The sequence below is a fragment of the Dryas octopetala genome, chromosome 7, assembly GCF_963921425.1.
Source record: "Dryas octopetala chromosome 7, drDryOcto1.1, whole genome shotgun sequence".
In the NCBI taxonomy this organism is placed as follows: domain Eukaryota; kingdom Viridiplantae; phylum Streptophyta; class Magnoliopsida; order Rosales; family Rosaceae; genus Dryas; species Dryas octopetala.
Window position 1 is genome coordinate 17,050,379 of NC_141372.1, and position 23,454 is coordinate 17,073,832.

A 23,454-nucleotide genomic window follows, 5' to 3' on the forward strand; every position below is an offset into this window, starting at 1 on the left:
TTTTTAACAACTCTAGGTTAACTCGCAAGTGCACGAATCGCTAAGTAGCAAAGCTTACAAATACGAGGTCGATCCCACAGGGAATTGTACTAGCGTACGATTACTAACTCAATTAAATTCAATTAACCCAACTCTGACTCACACACGCAAATGGGGGTTTTGATTGGTTTTAAGGCTAAACTAAACAAACAGAGAAATAATCAAACTTTAAAATGATAACTGAAAGATTCAGATAAAACAATAATAAAGAAACACTAGGGGTCAGAATCCACCACTCGCATACCATTCACTCTACTATGGATATTAACAATCAATAGATAAACATATTGACAAAGTTCGTCTACTAAAAGGTTTGGCTAGTCACTTTTAGCAATTACTCCCCTTACTGTGCATAAACTAAGAGCTTCTTCGGCCTTCCTTAGACAGTTAACTTGCATGTTCCCTAGTTCTAAGCTAAGGCAGCTGTTACCCATGCAAGAGTCGTTACGATCTGTGAGAGTGACAAACACATAGCGCATGGCTCCAAATTAATGTACTGTATGTCATCTATGATCTCTTTTCTCATGAATATTATCTTAGGATACCCACTTGTTGCCTATTGAAACTATCATCCTTTCGAGCTTATTTAGTTTCACAACATAATTCTAGATGCATGCAACCTAAGGTGATCAGTCAAAGATGCGAAACAAATAGATTCAGTTTAAACAGAGATCCAAGATTTGTCAACATGTAAATAATCAAAATATTAATAATCCATAGGAAAAGTGAACAGCAATGCTAGGGCTTCATCCTAGCCCTAGCGCAATATTCAGCTACACATAATTAAATTCACAAATAAATAATGCATAATTAAAACAATGAAAATAAAAGAAAGGGAAGAAGAAATCAAGCCACGAATGATGGAGTGGAGGTGCGGCTGCAAGGTGATGGCGTGATTGGGCTGCTGCTCGGCCTTGGGCTCCACGGCAAAGAGGTGAAGATGCTCGGCAAGGTGGCAGCAAGGTGGTGGTGCGTGGCTAACGTTGGTGGCTGCGGCTTGGTGGCGCAACTTAGTGGTGGTGGCTGCGGCTTCAATGATTCCTCCTTCTTCGGTTCAGCACACAATAAAAGAAACACAATGAGAGGGGCTGGGGTGCTCGGCCACAAGAGAAAAGAAGAAAAAATAAAAAGAGAGAAGGAGATGGTGGCTACGGCACAAGATGAACAAGAGAGAGAGGGTGCTGCGGCTAGGACAAGGAAGAAACACTAGCTAGGGTTTTCGAAAAATAAAAGAGAAGAAAAACAAATTTCAGAACAGCCCCCTTTTCTGATTTTTAGAGATATATTTATAGAGGGAAGTGGGGCTGAGATTTCTCTTTCTCTTCAATGTGGGATAAGTGCATTCCTTGCACACCAAGGCTTATAATTTTCGGCCAAGCATGGGCCTTGGGCTGATTTGGGCTCTTTTTGGGCGTAACTTCTTTTTCAGCTCGCGGAACTGCTGCGCTACCTCCACTAAAATGGCCATATCTTGAGCTAGGAAACTCGGAATCGAAATCCGTAAAATTCCCTGCGAAGCTAACATCCGTATCTTTCCAACCATATATGGCAAGCTACCTGATTCATTCTGAAGAAGTACAGAATTGCTGTCAAAATTGGTGCTCTGTTTTCCAGGGTTTTGACTTCTTTTTTTCAGCTAGGATTCCTTGGGAGGCAAGAACAAGAAAGTGCAGCAGCAGCTAGGGTTAGGAGAGCATTGAGCTTGCGGCAAGGGCTTTGGCTTTGGGCTTAAGTGCCACACGCCAGCCCCCCCTAGGGTTTCACTTCATGGCTGCCACCTTCAAGCTTGCGCATTGGGCTTCATCTTGGGCTGGTGCATGCATGCATGCATGGCCCCTCAGATTTCGGCATTTGCATAGGCCCATGGCCCCTTTGGCTTGTTGACTTTTCATAGTTGACCCTTGACCATTAACTTTGACTTCCCATTTTGTCCCTCATTTCCATTTGAATTCGAATTCATTTCTTCCCTCCACTTATTCCCATGGATGTTCACCATCTTCTAGAAGCTTCTGGAACCTTGACTTTGTAGAGTTGACTTTGACCAACATTTCCTAGTGTGACTAGGATTTCTTGTAAATGAAGGATTCCTTATCCATTTCGACTTCTCGTAATGACCATAATGCCCCTGGGGTCTCCTAGTGTGACTAGGACTCCTTTCCTTAGTTGGGTTAGGTTTCCTAGTTCAACCAGGATTTCCTGTTCCAATCGGGATTTCTCATTTCTGGCTCCGCAATGATGGTTCTGAACTTGATGTTTCCTAGTGTGACTAGGAATCCTCATTCGACTAGGATTTCGGCCCCTTTCCTGGTTTGACCAGGATTTCTCTTGTTTTCCTAGTTTGACTAGGAAATGTCTAAAAATGGTCCTTTTGGCTCCTTTTCTCCTCTTTGCTCATTTTATCCTATAAAAATCTAAAACAAACTAACAACACATAAAATATCGAGTTCTTGCACTCTGAGTTAGGGAGTTAGTATCATAAAATAGTGTAAAATGAGCACTCAACAATTGATGATTTTGATTTCATTGTTATCATTGTTCTCTAGTTGTTTCTAATCCTTGATTGATCACCTAGGATTATTGCATCTAGAATTTAATCAATTTAGGGTGAGGACAACCAATCAGCCCCTAATACAAGTGATAAACAACTTAGGATTTAGTAATTGGCTGAATTCTAATTGTGTGAAATCGATACTAAAGCACCTAAGGTAGACGCCATGCCTTAGGGTTTTATTTGCAATCATAATCTCATTTGTGTGTTAATGGACCTTGCTGCGTTCTTAGGTAGATGCCATGCCTAGGTTGCATTTAGGGTACCAAACTAGGGTAGACGCCATGCACTAGTTTGTACATTTGGGGAATCATGCATTTCATGCTATGCCATAGGTGAATATGCGAATGCATTCATCAATAGGAATTAAAGATTTCAGAAATTGCACCATGACATTGAATATGAGGTCTAGTGGTAAAGTCCTAGAGTCCTAGTATCATCTATGAATCTATTTTCACAAGATAACTTGCTGTTTCATACTCTTTGCTAGTCGCGCATCTTAGTTTTTTATTTAGGATTAATTTACTGTTTTCAAGTCATACAAACTACCTCCCATTCGTGTGTGTGTGCATGTGGTTTATTTCAAGTGAGCAGCTGCCCTAGGCGTGACAACTTGGGCAGCCACTCGTGTCTTGTTTTCTTGTTTCTTTTTAGCACTCGGATTATCATTTAAAGATCAACAATAGTCCTCGTGGGATCGACCTTGCTTGCCATCTATATTATATATGGATTCGTGCACTGCGAGTATTAAATTTAAAACGAACAGTTTTTGGCGCCGTTGCCGGGGACTAGATTTGATCTTTGTGACAATCTTAGTGCGTTCTTTTAGTGTTTTTATTTAGTGATTATTTGCTGTTTTCTTTTTCTTAATTTGTTTTCCCTTTGCCCTTGTTCGTGTGCCGTGAGTCATAGTTGTAGGATTGTGTTTAGTTTTTCGTTTTTAACTTGTTTTAGTTTTCTGATTTTCGTATTTATTTAATTACATAGTTTATTTATTTAAAAAAAAAAGAGTCCGAAAATTACTTTTCTCTTGTTGTTCAATTGAGGTTCTAACGTGTTTCTCTCTTATTTTGTAGGTACTTGTGCATGTCCCAGCCAGATCCTAACAAGTCAATTGAGGACACTTATTTGGATGAGAGATTAGCTGAAATCAGATTGTTTTGTGAAAGGAGTAAGGCAGAACTAGTTCGAGCAGCAACACGTCTACCTTTGCCATCCCCTACACCGTCTCCTACATCTTCATCAAGCTCTCACCAATTTGAAAAAGTTATGGCCGAGGAAGACAACGTGGAACACATGGGGGATGTAGACATCCCGACCATCCCTGCTTCCCCTTCGAGCATTGCCTTGCCACCTGCTGCAAGAAATTATGAGCTCAAATCTTCTCACTTTAATATGCTACCCTCTTTTCATGGTTTACCTAGTGAAGATCCGCTAACTCACCTTAAAGATATATTTAATGCTGTGAGCTTTTTGCCCTTGACAGGTGTGAATGAGAATCAACTCAAGATGAGGGTGTTTCCTTACACTTTGAAGGATAAAACTAAGTTTTGGCTGAATTCTTTGAAACCTGGATCACTGAGGACTTGGGATGAAATTGAGAAGAAGTTCCTAGAAAAGTTCTTTTCATCTCAAAAGACGGATATGCTGCGAGATAAGATTATGCAGTTTTCTCAACAAGATGAGTCATTCTCAGAGGCTTGGGAGCGTTTTAATACATTGCTACTTCAATGTCCACATCATGGACTTCCTTTGAACTTATTGATGCGCATATTTTATAAAGGACTAACCCTTGCGAGTAGGAATGCTGTGATTAATTTTTCAGGTGGTTCTATCAGGAATAAGACAGCCCAGGAAGCCTCTGACCTTTATGAAGAGATGGCAAGAGAAACAATGCATTCAGATACTAGAGGTAAGTGCGCTGGTGTTAATGAGGTCAATACTTCTAATAATCTTGCATCTAATGCGCAGATCGCTCGGCTGGAATGCAAGATGGATGTCATACTTGCCTTAAATCAGAAAGCTCCATCATTGGAGGTTTGCGCCATTTGTGCTACACCTGGACATGAAACGATTTCTTGCCCTCATGGTGCCGATTTCCCTGAGTTTGTGCAAGAACAGGCCAACATGCTGAACTCATATAATCAGAGGCCCAGGAATGATCCATTCTCTCCTACTTACAACCCAGGGTGGCGGAATCATCCCAATTTCAGGTGGAGTAATAACCAGAATCAGCAGCAGCCTCAAGGTTCATTTCCACAACATCAGGCACATCAGGGCTATCAACAACAACAGCCTCAGAAGAAGTCCTTGGAAGATTTGATTGCATCCATGGCTCAGAGCACACAGTCTTTCATTCAGAAGTCAGAGACACATATGCAGAAGACTGATAGGGCCATTGCGAATCTTGAGCAACAAATGGGCCAGTTAGCTACTGCACTGAATCAAAGAGAGCCAGGGAGACTTCCAGGGCAAGTGATCATTAACCCCAAGAACAATGAGCAGGTGAATGCAATTACTCTCAGAGGGGGTAAGATAGTTGGGAAAGAGGAGAAAGAAGTGGTGGAGTGTTGATGTGTTTTCTTAGAATAAAATAAACAAATACCTCATTCTAAGTTTACTCGCAAGTGCACGAATCACATCAGTAGCAAAGCGTACAAGCACGAGGTCGATCCCACAGGGAATGGTTAATATACAATAAATCAATGCAATTAATCACTAGAATAACTAAATGGGGGGTTTTGAAAGGATGGAACACACGCACACATCACCACACACACACACACACTTTATTCTATCTTGCAATGTTAATTTTCAGTTTCAAATCAGATAAGCATGCAATAACCATCCAAGGCTAATGACAGTTAATTTGAACACAACATATTAAAGTTTGACAGCTAAAAAGGTTTGGCTAGTTACTTTCTCGCCATTGTTCTCCTAATGCATAAACTAAGAGCTTCTTGGGCCTTCCTTAGCTAGTTAACCTACATGTTCCCTAGTTCAAGCTAGGGCAGCTGTTACCCATGCAGGAGTCATTAAGTTTTATGAGAACGTCAAACATGCACAACATATAAGCTTTGACTATTTCCTTATAGAGGTCGCCCAACCCCACTACCAAGAATAATCCCTTATTCCCTTGTTACTTGTGGTTTAGTGTCTTTGACTATTTCACAGCTAAACCTAACGGATAAACTAGATGCAATTACCCTAAGGTGGCCAGTCAAAGGATGCAAACAACTAGTGACGGGGGTTTTAATAGATAGTGGAAATTTAATATGCGCAAACATCAAACTAACAGACCAAGAGACGGATAAACGATTTGTTAGAACATACGAATCCATTAATCGACCTACAATTAACATGCAAGATAGAATAACTAACCTACATAATTAAATAAAACAAATAAAAGAAAACAGAAACTAACAAATAAATAAAATCCCAATTCATGATTGTTAACGGAAATCAGAAACGCAAACTGAACAAACTTAGAAACATAAACTAAACAATTAATTTAAAGTGCATAAACTAAATGGAATCAGGAACGCGAAATTAAAGAAACTAAAAGCGTAAACAAAAGGAAATCAGCAACATGAATTAAAAGCAATAAAGAGATAACTAAATAAAAATCAGATTGCAAAGATTAAATAACAACTAACTAAAATCAGAACCAAAGCTATAAAATAAATAAAAAGACAACTGAATTAAACCAGCAAATTAATTTAATAAAATCAGTAACATGATCCAACAATAACAATAGAAACTAAAAGGAAAAGGAAAACAAAAATCAGAGGTGCAACAAATGGGGGCTGCGGCAAGGAGGGAGGAAGGAGGAGGCACCTAGCACAAGCAATTGGCTCACGGCAAGGTGAGCTTGGGCTTGTGGCAGCAGGTGATCCTTCCCTCTTGATGTCACGCCACCCTCTTCCTAAACCTCTCTCTGAATTCGGCTCACCTTACAAGAATGAAAGTCTGAAACTAAAAACCTAAATCAGCAAAATAAAACTAAGAGAGAGAAGAGAGAATTCGGCTGAACCTAGGAGGAATAAAAAGTGTTCTCTAAAAGTCTGAATGAGGAGGTTTAAATAGGAGAAGACTTCCTTGAGAGGCAAGGAAGAGACTTGCGGCTGCATAGGGTTTTCCTTCTCCTAGTGCCTTGCGGCTTCAGCTAGGGTTAGCTGACTAGGGCCTTGCGGCATGGGCTTCCCCCTTTGGGCTTAAGTGGCTCACGCCTAGCCTAGCTAGGGTCCCTCCTTGGCGCATGGGCTGGTAGCCTTGGGCTTTGGGCTTGCATGTTGGGCTTCCATGTTGGGCTTCAGTAGCTTGCACAAGATGGGCTAGGGTTTCACTCCATGGGCTTCCACCTTGGGCTTGTCACCTTGGGCTTGCGCATGGCCCCTTATCTTGCTAGGGTTTGCATGGCATGCATGCGCATGCATGGCTGCCATCTACCTCCTTGCGTGTGGCTTTTGGGCTGCTAGGGTTTGGGCCCATGCATGTGCATGCATGGCCCACTTGGTTCGGCATCCCTAGGGCCCATGGGCCCTCCACTTTTGACTTCCCATTTTGCCCCTCATTTCCATTTGAATTTAAATTCATTTCTTCCCTCCATTCATTTCCATGGATTTCCACCACCTTCTGGAAGCTTTTGGAACCTTGAAAAACATTTCCTGGTGCAACTAGGATTTCTTGAAAATGAGAGATTCCTTATCCATTTCGACTTCTCGTAATGACCATATTGCCCCTGGGGTCTCCTAGTGTCACTAGGACTCCTTTCCCTAGTTGGGTTAGGTTTCCTAGTTCGACCAGGAATTCCTGTTTGAATCAGGATTTCACTCGTTTTCCTGGTTTGACCAGGAATTGTCCCAAAATGGCTCCATTTGCTTCTTTTTCTCATTTCTGCTTCATTTGACCTGAAAACACAAAAACAAGACAAGAAACACAAAATAGCGAGTTCTAACACTCTAGGTTAAGGAATTAGTATCATAAAGTGATGCAAAATGCACACTCATCATGGAGGAAGGTGTCGAATCAGAAGATGCACCTGAGTTCATAGCCGAACCTGTTAAGGGTACCTTAGACTCTTCTGTGCTATCTTCAGGCAACCATGTGGTAGTTCCCAAGGGTTTTCCCTTACCTCAGGTACAATCTGACCCTTCTAAGTTGATTTCTATACATGTTCCTTTTCCTAGCAGGTTGCAGAAGGCTAAGAAAGAGGACCCTCTGAAGGGTGTTATGGAGATATTCAGGAAGGTGGAGATCAATATTCCCCTTCTAGATGCGATTAAGCAAGTGCCAAGGTATGCAAAGTTCCTCAAGGACTTGTGCACGAACAAGAGAAGGTTCAAGGAGTTCGAGACAGTGAAGGTCTCTGAGGAGGTTTCAGCAGTGCTTCAGAGGAAGTTACCTCCCAAGCTCAAGGACCCAGGCAGATTCACTATCCCTTGTATCATTGGGGATCGCAGGTTTGAGAAAGCTCTCCTTGATTTAGGTGCTTCTGTGAATTTAATGCCATTTTCTGTGTATGAGACTCTGAATTTAGGTGAGCTGAAGGCGACCTCTGTGAGTATCCAGTTAGCTGATAGATCCGTTAAGTACCCCAGAGGAATTTTGGAGGATGTACTTGTGAGAGTAGATGGATTGATATTGCCGGCTGATTTCCTAGTTTTGGAAATGGAGGCCGTACCTATGTATGAGGCACAATTACCCTTGATACTTGGTCGTCCCTTTATGGCCACTGCAGGTACAAAAATTGATGTTCAACAGGGTACACTAACTATGAATGTGCAGGGACAGACCATTGAGTTCAGAGTGTTTGAGGCACTCAAACTACCCAGTGATGAGCACGAGTGCTTTAGGGTGGATGTTATGGATTTGGTTTGTCAACAGGTGTTTAATGTGACTTGTAGCAGTGATCCGTTGGATAGAGCTTTGATTCATAGCCCTATGGCTGTGCATGAGGAGGTTGAGAACATTTTGGCTCACTTAGAGGCCGTACCCCGCTGTTCAGGTATGTATATTTCTGCTTTTGAGCCTTTACCTGTTTCTGATACAAAACTTGTACCCTCTGTGTTGCAGGCACCTAAGCTAGAGTTGAAGGATTTGCCTGAGCATCTGAAGTATGCTTATTTGGGTGAGGGAAGCACATTACCGGTGATCATTGCTTCCAACCTCAATGCAGAGGAAGAAGAGAAATTGTTGAGAGTGCTGAGAGAGCACAAAACAACAATTGGGTGGAGTATTGCAGATATCAAGGGAATCAGTCCCTCGAGGTGTATGCACAGGATATTGTTGGAGGATGGAGCCAAGCCGACTAGAGAGGCTCAGCGTAGACTCAACCCAGTGATGAAGGAAGTTGTGCTGAAGGAGGTGCTGAAGTTGCTAGATGTGGGTATTATTTATCCCATATCAGATAGCAAATGGGTGAGTCCGGTGCAAGTGGTTCCTAAGAAGTCTGGTGTTACAGTGGTCAGAAATGATGCAAATGAGCTGGTGCCAACTCGAGTACAGACAGGGTGGCGTGTCTGCATAGACTACAGGAAACTTAACTCAGGTACTCGGAAAGACCATTTCCCATTACCTTTTATTGATCAGATGTTGGAACGTCTTGCAGGTCATAGCCATTATTGCTTTCTAGATGGGTATTCAGGCTACAACCAGATAGCTATAGCCCCAGAGGACCAGGAGAAGACGACATTTACCTGTCCCTATGGCACTTTTGCCTACAGGCGCATGCCCTTTGGCTTGTGCAATGCTCCAGGTACTTTTCAGCGATGCATGATGAGCATTTTTTCGGATATGGTGGAGCATATAATAGAGGTATTTATGGATGACTTCAGTGTATTTGGTTCTTCTTATGATAAATGCCTCCATAATCTTGCTTTGGTTTTAGAAAGATGCCAGGAATGCAATTTGGTTTTGAATTGGGAGAAGTGCCATTTTATGGTACAACAGGGTATTGTTCTTGGCCATGTCATATCCAGTAGAGGGATAGAGGTGGATAAGGCCAAGTGATGAGTGTGCATTTTGCATCACTTTATGATACTAATTCCTTAACCTAGAGTGTTAGAACTCGCTATTTTGTGTTTCTTGTCTTGTTTTTGTGTTTTCAGGTCAAATGAAGCAGAAATGAGAAAAAGAAGCAAATGGAGCCATTTTGGGACAATTCCTGGTCAAACCAGGAAAACGAGTGAAATCCTGGTCAAACCAGGAAAAGTGCAGAAATCCTAGTCAAATGAGGATTCCTAGTCACACTAGGAAACATCAAGTCCAGAACCATCATTGCGGAGCCAGAAATGTGAAATCCTGATTCGAACAGGAAATCCTGGTTGAACTAGGAAACCTAACCCAACTAGGGAAAGGAGTCCGAGTGACACTAGGAGACCCCAGGGGCAATATGGTCATTACGAGAAGTCGAAATGGATAAGGAATCTCTCATTTTCAAGAAATCCTAGTTGCACCAGGAAATGTTTTTCAAGGTTCCAGAAGCTTCCAGAAGGTGGTGGACATCCATGGAAATGAATGGAGGGAAGAAATGAATTTAAATTCAAATGGAAATGAGGGGCAAAATGGGAAGTCAAAAGTGGAGGGCCCATGGGCCCTAGGGATGCCGAACTGTTGATGTGTTTTCTTAGTATAAAATAAACAATTATCTCATCCTAAGTTTACTCGCAAGTGCACGAATCGCATCAGTAGCAAAGCGTACAAGCACGAGGTCGATCCCACAGGGAATGGTTAATATACAACAAATCAGTGCAAATAATCACTAGAATAACTAAATGGGGGGTTTTGGAAGATGGAAACACACACACACATCACCACACGCACACACACTTTATTCTATCTTGCAATGTTGATTTTCAGTCTCAAATCAGATAAGCATGCAATAACCATCCAAGGCTAATGACAGTTAATTTGAACACAACATATTAAAGTTTGACAGCTAAAAAGGTTTGGCTAGTTACTTTCTCGCCATTGTTCTCCTAATGCATAAACTAAGAGCTTCTTGGGTCTTCCTTAGCTAGTTAACCTACATGTTCCCTAGTTCAAGCTAGGGCAGCTGTTACCCATGTAGGAGTCATTAAGTTTTATGAGAACGTCAAACATGCACAACATATAAGCTTTGACTATTTCCTTATAGAGGTCGCCCAACCCCACTACCAAGAATAATCCCTTATTCCCTTGTTACTTGTGGTTTAGTGTCTTTGACTATTTCACAGCTAAACCTAACAGATAAACTAGATGCAATTACCCTAAGGTGGCCAGTCAAAGGATGCAAACAACTAGTGACGGGGGTTTTAATAGATAGTGGAAATTTAATATGTGCAAACATCAAACTAACAGACCAAGAGACGGATAAACGATTTGTTAAAGCATACGAATCCATTAATCGACCAACAATTGACATGCAAGATAGAATAACTAACCTACATAATTAAATAAAACAAATAAAAGAAACAAAACAGCAACAAATAAACAAAGTCCCAATTCATGATTGTTAACGGAAGTCAGAAACGCAACTTAAATAAACCTAGAAGCATAAACTAAACAACTACTTTAAAGTGCATCAATTAAATGAAATCAGAAACGTAAAGTACACAAGATTGAATGCATGAACTAATTAAAATCAGAACCACAACTAAACTAGATTGACAAATATAAACTAATTAGAATCTGAAACATGCATTAAATAAAACCAAAGCTATAAACTAATTAAATTCAGAAACTTAAATTAAATAAATTCAGAAACCATTATTCAACAATAAATCTGAAACTAGAAGGAAAAAGGAAAGCAAAAATCAGAGGTGCAAGCACATGGGGGCTGCGGCAAGGAGAGAGGAAGAAGGAGGCACCTAGCACAAGCAATTGGCTCACGGCAAGGTGAGCTAGGGCTTGCGGCTGCGGGTGATCCTTCCCTCTCAATGTCACGCCACCCTCTTCCTAAACCTCTCTCTGAATTCGGCTCACCTTACAAGAATGAAAGTCTGAAACTAAAAACCTAAATCAGCAAAATAAAACTAAGAGAGAGAAGAGAGAATTCGGCTGAACCTAGGAGGAATAAAAAGTGTCTCTAAAAGTCTGAATGAGGAGGTTTAAATAGGAGAAGACTTCCTTGAGAGGCAAGGAAGAGACTTGCGGCTGCATAGGGTTTTCCTTCTCCTAGTGCCTTGCGGCTTCAGCTAGGGTTAGCTGACTAGGGCCTTGCGGCATGGGCTGGTCCCTTTGGGCTTGAGTGGCTCACGCCTAGCCTATCTAGGGGTCCCTCCTTGGCGCATGGGCTGATAGTCTTGGGCTTCCATGTTGGGCTTCAGCTGCTTGCACAAGATGGGCTAGGGTTTCACTCCATGGGCTTCCATCTTGGGCTTGTCACCTTGGGCTTGCGCATGGCCCCTTGTCTTGCTAGGGTTTGCATGGCATGCATGCGCATGCATGGCTGCCATCTACCTCCTTGCGTGTGGCTTTTGGGCTGCTAGGGTTTGGGCCCATGCATGTGCATGCATGGCCCAACTTGGTTCGGCATCCCTAGGGCCCATGGGCCTTCCACTTTTGACTTCCCATTTTGCCCCTCATTTCCATTTGAATTCAAATTCATTTCTTCCCTCCATTCATTTCCATGGATGTCCACCACCTTCTGGAAGCTTCTGGAACCTTGAAAAACATTTCCTGGTGCAACTAGGATTTCTTAAAAATGAGAGATTCCTTATCCATTTCGACTTCTCGTAATGACCATATTGCCCCTGGGGTCTCCTAGTGTCACTCGGACTCCTTTCCCTAGTTGGGTTAGGTTTCCTAGTTCAACCAGGATTTCCTGTTCGAATCAGGATTTCACATTTCTGGCTCCGCAATGATGGTTCTGGACTTGATGTTTCCTAGTGTGACTAGGAATCCTCATTTGACTAGGATTTCTGCACTTTTCCTGGTTTGACCAGGATATGTCCCAAAATGGCTCCATTTGCTTCTTTTTCTCATTTCTGCTTCATTTGACCTGAAAACACAAAAACAAGACAAGAAACACAAAATAGCGAGTTCTAACACTCTGGGTTAAGGAATTAGTATCATAAAGTGATGCAAAATGCACACTCATCACACCCCCAAACTTAGATTTTGCTAGTCCTCGAGCAAATAAAGGAAAGAAAAGACTCAAAACTGACTCCAACATCCCAACAACTGAATTCATGCGCACAACCATTAATCACATAAGAAAGCAAGGCATATAAATTGTATTCTCCAAATTTTAATAACATTTCAAATAACATACCTCGCTCCTCTATTGTCATATAGGCCATCCTTGACACAAATCCAAGTATTAGACAAACAAGACTAAATCAATACATACATAATAGATTCAACTCCAATCCTCACTATGGCATACTCTCAATGATAAACACTCAAGAATTGGGTTGATATGTGCACTCAAAAGTATATGTGAGAGGAAATATGTAACAAAAACAATTAGCTCACATGAAATAAAGGCACCTTTTAGAAAGAAATACTGATCTCATGAAAGGAATACAAATGCTTGAAATAGAATCAATAACCATAGGCTCCCTTCTTAAATAGACTCCACATAAGTATAATACACACCTCTTGAGATCAGCTAGGGCTTTAATAGGGTTATAATGAAGGCTTAGGCTAGGATGAGGTATTGAAATGAAAAGGAAACACAAAGGTCTAAATTCATGGGATTGCAAGCATCACTAGAACATTCTGAGGTACACTTTGCTTCTTTGCACTTCATAGCTTACTTTGAACTCTTTTTGCTCATTTTTTTCTTCTTTTGAAACCGTCCCATCTCTTTTCTTTGATTTCTTTTCTTTTTCTTTTCTTTGGGCACGGTATACATACTTTTATGACACATTTTTGTATAAGCTATGCATTTTCACTTCTTTTCCACCTCAATCAACATATAAACAACTTGCAATACCATAAAAAGGGTAAAACGGGTAAAAGAGGGTATACACCCCCAAACTTAGGGTTTGGTATGGGGTAACCAAGAAAACGGCTTAAAAGGCTCAAAATGGGTAACTAAGGATAAAACATGTAATGGGTAGGCTTTCAGGCTATGGGGTACACAAACAGGGCCTAAATTCATTTCTCAAGAGTTATGCATATACCACATGCTTTGTGTACACAAGAAGAGAGTTCTAGCTCATTGATTCAAGATTATGCATATTCCAAGCAAATGACCAAATGAAAGACAATGAGATCAAAACAACGACTCATATGACAATGATAGAATCAGAGTGGCGCGCAACACTCAAGAATTGAAGAACAGGGCTCAAAAGCTCACTTAGGTCATGCAAGTCTACTCTATTATGCATATAATCATTAGTAATGCTAATCACAACCTAAATTCATATCAACAAGGCCAAATGACATAGAATTGCAAGATATGTTATGGAACACTATTAGAATGAAAAGAACACCAAATATACACACAATACTAAAACATGCTCATAACAACCATGCACACTCAAATCAATTAGTTGGGGACTCAAAACGACCTGAAACAACCAAAATGACTCAAAAACTTTTTGTTTTTAAAACGATGTCGCACACTTCAAAAGAATCACATCCATCACTAAGGTGAATGAGATCTAACGAAAACGTGCATTTTGATGTGGGTTTTGACACCCTAAGTTTAAAAACAAAAGAAAAAGTTTTTTCCTAACCTAAAAACACTAAAAACGAAATTTTTTCTTTTTTTTCTAAAAACGCTCAAAAACACTTAAAACACTCTAAACACTTGTTCTAACCTAAAAACACTAACAAATGACAATTGCCCTTCCCCCCCACACTTAAATGATACATTGCCCTCAATGTATGTGAAATAAATGCAAGAATGATCAAATTAAGCGAAACGGGAAATTGCAAACATCCAAAATCACAAAAACACACCAAAATGAAACAATTGTCTTATGAAGCGAAATAAAGAAACTGTTTACTTGCATACGCAAGCGTGGACACTCCAAGGGTAGGCGCGGCCTCCTTGGTCCTCAATGACTTCTCCTCCATTATTCGAAACAAAAACTTGGGTTGCCTCCCAATAAGCGCTTGTTTTTCTGTCTTCAGCCTGACATTGCCATCTCCTTTACTTACGTCCTTTCCTCTTCCTCTTGCCATTGCTACTCTCGGCATTCCCTAGGATCGAACTGAGGAAGCTCTCCATCTCGGACTTCTCCTCTCCATAAAAAGTGACCTCCTCGTTTTCTGGCATCTCGGAAGTGAGCACATACAACTCTCGCTTGGCGTAGTGCCGAATTGTCATGACGCTCTCCAATGCTTTGTACTCCATGTTAGAGGTGCACAAAAATGGTCTCCCAAGAATAATAGAGACGTCGCCCGGAATTCTCGGCACATCTAGCACTATGAAATCAGAGGGGATTAGTAATTTACGACATTTAACCAAAACATCCACAAGCATACCACAAGCTTTTTGGGCTGAAGAGTTGGCGAAGCGAATGTCCACATCAAATGGTTGCAAATCAGCCTCCTTAAATCCAAGCCTCTCGAACACAACCAGCGGCATAACATTGATAGCTGAGCCATTGTCAACTAAGGCATTGGCGATCTTATGCTCCCCTATGCTGCATGGTATGACCAACGAGCCTGGATCCTTCTTCTTGCTTGGAAAAGATGCAAAGGGATAACCACAAATCTCCCTAGGAACGTTGTGACTATGCCCCTGCTCCTCAACCTTCTTCTCAATAGACTTCAACTCCCTCATGGTTGCTGGAAACTTAGTAATGTCAATGTCCGGAATGAGGGGAATCACACGTGTATCAGCTTTCTCCTCTATCATTTCTGGATCCTCCTCTTCCTCACTATCCATGATCTCAATCACCTCCTTAGTCTTGACCACTCTAACTCTTTTTCTTGGAGTAGTCCTCAAAATAGCATTCACATGCTCCTCATTCTTCGGGTTGACGATGGGCTGACTTGGCAATTTCCCCTTTTGTTGAGTGGACAGCGAGGGTGCTGAAAAGTGACTCAAGGGCTGCGGCACATTCTCATTTGCTTCAGCCATTTCGACGCTTCCAATATCCTCACTACTCGAATCTGATGCGCTAGGTAGAGGGCTGCCTTGAGATGTACCTAAAGCTTCGTCCTTAAGCCTCTCCAACCTTGCAACAAGTTCAGGGTTCATAAAACACACCCAATCAAGAGAAAACACATAATCAGTAGAAAGAATGCATATAAAGGCATGGCATTTATTAAAAACTAAAAATTAACAAAAACTGAAATCTAGCTAATATAACCTAATTCTAATGACTAATTACACCAATTCATTGATATTAGACACCATTCCCCGGCAACGGCGCCAAAAACTTGTTGATGTGTTTTCTTAGTATAAAATAAACAATTATCTCATCCTAAGTTTACTCGCAAGTGCACGAATCGCATCAGTAGCAAAGCGTACAAGCACGAGGTCGATCCCACAGGGAATGGTTAATATACAACAAATCAGTGCAAATAATCACTAGAATAACTAAATGGGGGGTTTTGGAAGATGGAAACACACACACACATCACCACACGCACACACACTTTATTCTATCTTGCAATGTTGATTTTCAGTCTCAAATCAGATAAGCATGCAATAACCATCCAAGGCTAATGACAGTTAATTTGAACACAACATATTAAAGTTTGACAGCTAAAAAGGTTTGGCTAGTTACTTTCTCGCCATTGTTCTCCTAATGCATAAACTAAGAGCTTCTTGGGCCTTCCTTAGCTAGTTAACCTACATGTTCCCTAGTTCAAGCTAGGGCAGCTGTTACCCATGTAGGAGTCATTAAGTTTTATGAGAACGTCAAACATGCACAACATATAAGCTTTGACTATTTCCTTATAGAGGTCGCCCAACCCCACTACCAAGAATAATCCCTTATTCCCTTGTTACTTGTGGTTTAGTGTCTTTGACTATTTCACAGCTAAACCTAACAGATAAACTAGATGCAATTACCCTAAGGTGGCCAGTCAAAGGATGCAAACAACTAATGACGGGGGTTTTAATAGATAGTGGAAATTTAATATGTGCAAACATCAAACTAACAGACCAAGAGACGGATAAACGATTTGTTAAAGCATACGAATCCATTAATCGACCAACAATTGACATGCAAGATAGAATAACTAACCTACATAATTAAATAAAACAAATAAAAGAAACAAAACAGCAACAAATAAACAAAGTCCCAATTCATGATTGTTAACGGAAGTCAGAAACGCAACTTAAATAAACCTAGAAGCATAAACTAAACAACTACTTTAAAGTGCATCAATTAAATGAAATCAGAAACGTAAAGTACACAAGATTGAATGCATGAACTAATTAAAATCAGAACCACAACTAAACTAGATTGACAAATATAAACTAATTAGAATCTGAAACATGCATTAAATAAAACCAAAGCTATAAACTAATTAAATTCAGAAACTTAAATTAAATAAATTCAGAAACCATTATTCAACAATAAATCTGAAACTAGAAGGAAAAAGGAAAGCAAAAATCAGAGGTGCAAGCACATGGGGGCTGCGGCAAGGAGAGAGGAAGAAGGAGGCACCTAGCACAAGCAATTGGCTCACGGCAAGGTGAGCTAGGGCTTGCGGCTGCGGGTGATCCTTCCCTCTCAATGTCACGCCACCCTCTTCCTAAACCTCTCTCTGAATTCGGCTCACCTTACAAGAATGAAAGTCTGAAACTAAAAACCTAAATCAGCAAAATAAAACTAAGAGAGAGAAGAGAGAATTCGGCTGAACCTAGGAGGAATAAAAAGTGTCTCTAAAAGTCTGAATGAGGAGGTTTAAATAGGAGAAGACTTCCTTGAGAGGCAAGGAAGAGACTTGCGGCTGCATAGGGTTTTCCTTCTCCTAGTGCCTTGCGGCTTCAGCTAGGGTTAGCTGACTAGGGCCTTGCGGCATGGGCTGGTCCCTTTGGGCTTGAGTGGCTCACGCCTAGCCTATCTAGGGTCCCTCCTTGGCGCATGGGCTGATAGTCTTGGGCTTCCATGTTGGGCTTCAGCTGCTTGCACAAGATGGGCTAGGGTTTCACTCCATGGGCTTCCATCTTGGGCTTGTCACCTTGGGCTTGCGCATGGCCCCTTGTCTTGCTAGGGTTTGCATGGCATGCATGCGCATGCATGGCTGCCATCTACCTCCTTGCGTGTGGCTTTTGGGCTGCTAGGGTTTGGGCCCATGCATGTGCATGCATGGCCCAACTTGGTTCGGCATCCCTAGGGCCCATGGGCCTTCCACTTTTGACTTCCCATTTTGCCCCTCATTTCCATTTGAATTCAAATTCATTTCTTCCCTCCATTCATTTCCATGGATGTCCACCACCTTCTGGAAGCTTCTGGAACCTTGAAAAACATTTCCTGGTGCAACTAGGATTTCTTAAAAATGAGAGATTCCTTATCCATTTCGACTTCTCGTAATGACCATATTGCCCCTGGGGTCTCCTAGTGTCACTAGGACTCCTTTCCCTAGTTGGGTTAGGTTTCCTAGTTCAACCAGGATTTCCTGTTCGAATCAGGATTTCACATTTCTGGCTCCGCAATGATGGTTCTGGACTTGATGTTTCCTAGTGTGACTAGGAATCCTCATTTGACTAGGATTTCTGCACTTTTCCTGGTTTGACCAGGATATGTCCCAAAATGGCTCCATTTGCTTCTTTTTCTCATTTCTGCTTCATTTGACCTGAAAACACAAAAACAAGACAAGAAACACAAAATAGCGAGTTCTAACACTCTGGGTTAAGGAATTAGTATCATAAAGTGATGCAAAATGCACACTCATCACGAACCAAGTGGGCCATGCATGCACATGCATGGGCCCAAACCCTAGCAGCCCAAAAGCCACACGCAAGGGGGTAGATGGCAGCCATGCATGCCATGCAAACCCTAGCAAGACAAGGGGCCATGCGCAAGCCCAAGGTGACAAGCCCAAGATGGAAGCCCATGGAGTGAAACCCTAGCCCATCTTGTGCAAGCAACTGAAGCCCAACATGGAAGCCCAACATGCAAGCCCAAAGCCCAAGACTACCAGCCCATGCGCCAAGGAGGGACCCTAGCTAGGCTAGGCGTGAGCCACTTAAGCCCAAAGGGAGCAGCCCATGCCGAAAGCCCAAGGTGCAGCCAGCCCTAGCTGATGCCGCAAGGAACTAGGAGAGCAAACCCTAGCCAGCCGCAACTTCCTCTTCCTTGCCTCTCAAGGAAGGCTTCTCCTATTTAAACCCCCTCCATTCAGACTTTTGGGAACACTTTTTTTCTCTCCTCCTCCAGCCGAAATCACTCTCTCCCTCCTAGTTTTATTTTTCTGTTTTAGGGTTTTAGTTTCAACTTTTATTATTCTTGTAAGGTGAGCCGAATTCAGAGAGAGGTTTAGAGAGAGGGTGGCGTGACAAGTGAGAGGGAAGTACCACCTGCTGCCGCAAGCCCAAGCTCACCTTGCCGTGAGCCAATTGCTTGTGCTAGGTGCCTCCTTCTCCCTCTCTCCTTGCCGCAGCCCCCATTTGTTGCACCTCTGATTTTTGTTTTCTTTTCCTTCTAGTTTCTATTTCAATTATTGGTTTATGCTACTGAATTTATTAAATTAAGTTTCTGAATTTATTTAATTTGTCTTTTGGTTTCAATTACTTTATGTTGCTCATTTTAATTCGTGCATGCATTTAATCTTGTGTACTTTACGTTTCTGATTTCATTTAATTCATGCACTTTAAATTAGTTGTTAGTTTATGTTTCTAAATTTGTTTAATTTGCGTTTCTGATTTCCTTTTGCAAGCATGAATTGGGACTTTGTTTATTTGTTAGTTTCTGTTTTTATTTGTTTTATTTAATTATGTAGGTTAGTTATTCTATCTTGCATGTTAGTCGTAGGTCGATTAATGGATTCGTATGCTTTAACAAATCGTTTATCCGTCTCTTGGTCTGTTAGTTTGATGTTTGCGCATATTAAATTTCCACTATCTATTAGAACCCCCGTCACTAGTTGTTTGCATCCTTTGACTGGCCACCTTAGGGTAATTGCATCTAGTTTATCTGTTAGGTTTAGCTGTGAAATAGTCAAAGACACTAAACCACAAGTAACAAGGGAATAAGAGATTATTCTTGGTAGTGGGGTTGGGCGACCTCTATAAGGAAATAGTCAAAGCTTATATGTTGTGCATGTTTGACGTTCTCATAAAACTTAATGACTCCTGCATGGGTAACAGCTGCCTTAGCTTGAACTAGGGAACATGTAGGTTAACTAGCTAAGGAAGGCCCAAGAAGCTCTTAGTTTATGCATTAGGAGAACAATGGCGAGAAAGTAACTAGCCAAACCTTTTTAGCTGTCAAACTTTAATATGTTGTGTTCAAATTAACTGTCATTAGCCTTGGATGGTTATTGCATGCTTATCTGATTTGAAACTGAAAACTTAACATTGCAAGATAGAATAAAGTGTGTGTGCATGTGGTGATGTGTGCGTGTGTTTCCATCTTCCAAAACCCCCCATTTAGTTATTCTAGTGATTGATTGCATTGATTTGTTGCTTATTAACCATTCCCTGTGGGATCGACCTCGTGCTTGTACGCTTTGCTACTGATGCGATTCGTGCACTTGCGAGTAAACTTAGAATGAGATAATTGTTTATTTTGTTCTAAGAAAACACATCAACACCAAGGTTGATCTGGTAAGTAATCTTCCACCACCTTTGACAGTTAAGGATGTGAGATCGTTTCTTGGTCATGCAGGTTTTTACAGGCGGTTCATTAAGGATTTTTCCCAGATAGCTCGGCCTTTGAGTAGATTGTTGGCCAAGGAGGTGCCGTTTGAATTCAATGAGGAGTGTCTAGCCGCATTTAACAGATTGAAGACTCTTCTCACATCAGCTCCAGTCATTATGCCTCCTGATTGGAGTTTGCCATTTGAGCTGATGTGCGATGCTTCTGATTATGCTGTGGGAGCTGTGTTAGGGCAGAGAGTGAACAAGATACCACATGTTATCTACTATGCCAGTCGGACTCTCAACGATGCCCAGCTGAATTATTCCACCACAGAGAAGGAGCTTTTGGCTGTCATTTTTGCTTTAGAAAAATTCAGGTCATATCTGATTGGAACTAAAGTGATTGTATTTTCTGATCATGCAGCGCTTAGGTACCTTCTACAGAAGAAAGATGCGAAGCCCAGGCTGATTAGATGGATTTTGTTGCTCCAGGAGTTTGACCTAGAGATCAAAGATAAGAAGGGCTCAGAGAATGTGGTGGCGGATCACCTTAGTCGATTGGTGCACAGTTCTACTGCAGAGGAGGACATCCTCCCTCTGAATGAGCGATTCCCAGATGAGCAGTTGTTCTCATTGTCTGTTTATGTTCCTTGGTACTCTGATATTGTCAATTATATTGTTACAGGAGAACTTCCAAGTGATATACAGAGAGCTCAGAAGGAGAAGCTCATCAGCACGGCTAAGTACTATATATGGGATGATCCATATCTATTTAAGTGGTGCCCCGACCAGATCATCAGAAGGTGTGTGCCAGAATCTGAGTTTCAGTCTATACTAACTTTTTGTCATTCTGATGCATGTGGAGGACATGGTGGAGCAAAGAAGACGGCTCTAAAAGTGTTGCAATGTGGTTTTTACTGGCCTAGTTTGTTCAAGGATGCTTATACATTCTGCACCACTTGTGATAGGTGCCAAAAGTTGGGTAACATTTCTTCACGAAATCAAATGCCTCTTAACCCCATTCTTATTGTTGAGATTTTTGATGTCTGGGGCATTGATTTCATGGGCCCATTTCCGTCTTCCAAGGGTTATTTGTATATCTTGCTTGCGGTTGATTATGTGTCGAAATGGGTTGAAGCAATTCCATCCAAGACTAATGATTCTAGAGTTGTCCTCAAATTTCTTAAGGATCACATTTTTGCAAGATTTGGCGCTCCCAGAGCTATTATTAGTGATGGAGGATCTCACTTCAACAACAGGTTATTTGCGGCCTTGCTGAGCAAATATGGTATCAAGCATAAGGTTTCTACACCTTATCACCCCCAGACAAGTGGACAGGCTGAGATCTGTAATAGGGAGATTAAGCAAATTTTGGAGAAGACTGTGAGCCCCTCCCTGAAAGATTGGTCAGATCGCCTCTTAGATGCTCTATGGGCTTATTGTACAGCGTATAAGACTCCCATTGGTATGTCCCCGTACAGGTTGGTTTTTGGTAAGCCATGTCATTTACCTGTCGAATTAGAGCATAAAGCATATTGGGCTATTAAACATTTCAATTTTAAGATGAACGAGGCAGGTGACCATAGGAAGCTACAATTGAGTGAGTTGGAAGAACTCAAGAATGAGGCTTATGAGAGTTCTAGGATTTACAAAGACAAGACTAAGGCCTACCATGACAAGGCCATTTTGAGTAAACATTTCGAAGTTGGTCAAAAAGTCTTACTTTACAATTCTCGCCTCAGACTCTTTCCAGGTAAACTTCGTTCTCGATGGTATGGTCCATTTACTGTTACTAATGTTTACCCTTATGGTGCAGTGGAGGTCTGCAATCCAAAGACAAAGAATACATTCAAGGTGAATGGCCATCGGCTTAAGCATTACTTGGAGGCTAATATGGAGCGTTCGGAAGAGAACATGCTCTTGGAGGATCCTGTTCCATTAGCATGATATACTGCCAAGTCTGGCTGAAGACTCTAAACTTAGCGCTGATTGGGAGGCAACCCAATATTTGGAGAGAAGAAACATGCCCTATAGCTGTTTGCATGGACATCAGGGAGTTCTTAACCTTGTGCTTTCCTTTAGTTTGTTTTGTTGGTTGTGGTGTGTTTCTAGGTTGTTAGAGTATCTTTCTTCCTAACTTGAGTGATTCATTGCATGCTTAGCTTGAAACATTGAGGACAATGTTTCATTTAAGTTTGGGGGAAGAGTTTAGGTTTTACAATTTTCGTTCAAATTTTTTAAAAAATACCAAAAATATTTTTGTTTTTGTGTCTTTTAGGTTCCTTTCCATCACTATGATGAATTGCAAATGCTTTGATCTTGCATACTTTGGTCGAATTGATGAAACCAGTTCTTTTGATTATTCTTTTGACATATAACTCATTTTGAGCATATTTAAGCTATCTTTGTGTGGATTACAATGCCGGTATAGTTTAGACTGAAAATGATTGCATGCTTGTATGATCTAGGCTTCTAGTGAACTTATATACCCCTTGTGAGATTCGAGCTTTAATTCTTCTGTTTTGAGGGTTATATACTAATACTCCATGCGTTCATTGAATATCTAGAGTTTACATGATCTCATTGTTTTTCACTTGATCAAATGCTTGAAATGTGCATCATTTTAAATCAAATGATAGAACTTCCATCTCAATTTAATTGAAGCATGTTGTAACTACATGGAACCTAGGAAATGATTTAGGCCTTCTTTGTCTCTTTTGCGCCATTCTAGCCATCCTTTTTGTGTTCATTTATACCCCTAGTTGCCCTATTGAGCCTTGTCAGCCTTTTTGTTTCTTAACCATGTTACCCGTGCCAGCCCCTAGTTTGGGGGAAGTACCTTTCCGTTGTGTGTATCTACCCATACTTAAGAGATTGTAGAGAACTGGTTTAGGATAATTGTTCATTTGTGTGCAAGGCTTGGGAATAATGTGGAAAAGAAAAGAAAAGGAATTGAATATGTTGCCGTGCCCAAAAGAAAATAGAAAAAAATAAAAATAAAAAAAAAATAAAAAAAAATGAAAAGGGTAGGCATGTGTATCACAAGTGTGCAAATTCAAGAATGCAAGCCTTGTTGCCAAAGTGTATAAGAATGAAATGACAACGTAAAACCTGATTCTCTATGGTTCCCTTAAGTCTTTGTGTTTTCCATACCTTTCTTGTTAAA

General features: G+C 41.1%; 1 protein-coding gene across 1 annotated transcript; it reads left to right on the plus strand.

Moving 5' to 3' along the window:
• The first annotated feature begins 3,673 nt into the window (after positions 1-3,673).
• Positions 3,674-22,235, plus strand: LOC147280148 (uncharacterized). The gene is made up of 3 exons (XM_086252139.1): positions 3,674-5,117; positions 7,686-9,099; positions 20,228-22,235. The coding sequence occupies exons 1-3, from the start codon at positions 3,674-3,676 to the stop codon at positions 22,233-22,235; spliced, it is 4,866 nt and encodes a 1,621-aa protein (XP_086108265.1).
• The last annotated feature ends 1,219 nt before the right edge of the window (positions 22,236-23,454 follow it).

Excerpts from the sequence above, each read along its gene's own strand:
- LOC147280148 (XM_086252139.1), top strand. The coding sequence starts at position 3,674 with ATGTCCCAGCCAGATCCTAACAAGTCAATTGAGGACACTTATTTGGAT. Across the intron at positions 5,118-7,685 it reads TGCAATTACTCTCAGAGGGG|GCAACCATGTGGTAGTTCCC; the intron begins GTAAGATAGTTG and ends TGCTATCTTCAG. Across the intron at positions 9,100-20,227 it reads CCAACTCGAGTACAGACAGG|AAAACACATCAACACCAAGG; the intron begins GTGGCGTGTCTG and ends TTTTGTTCTAAG.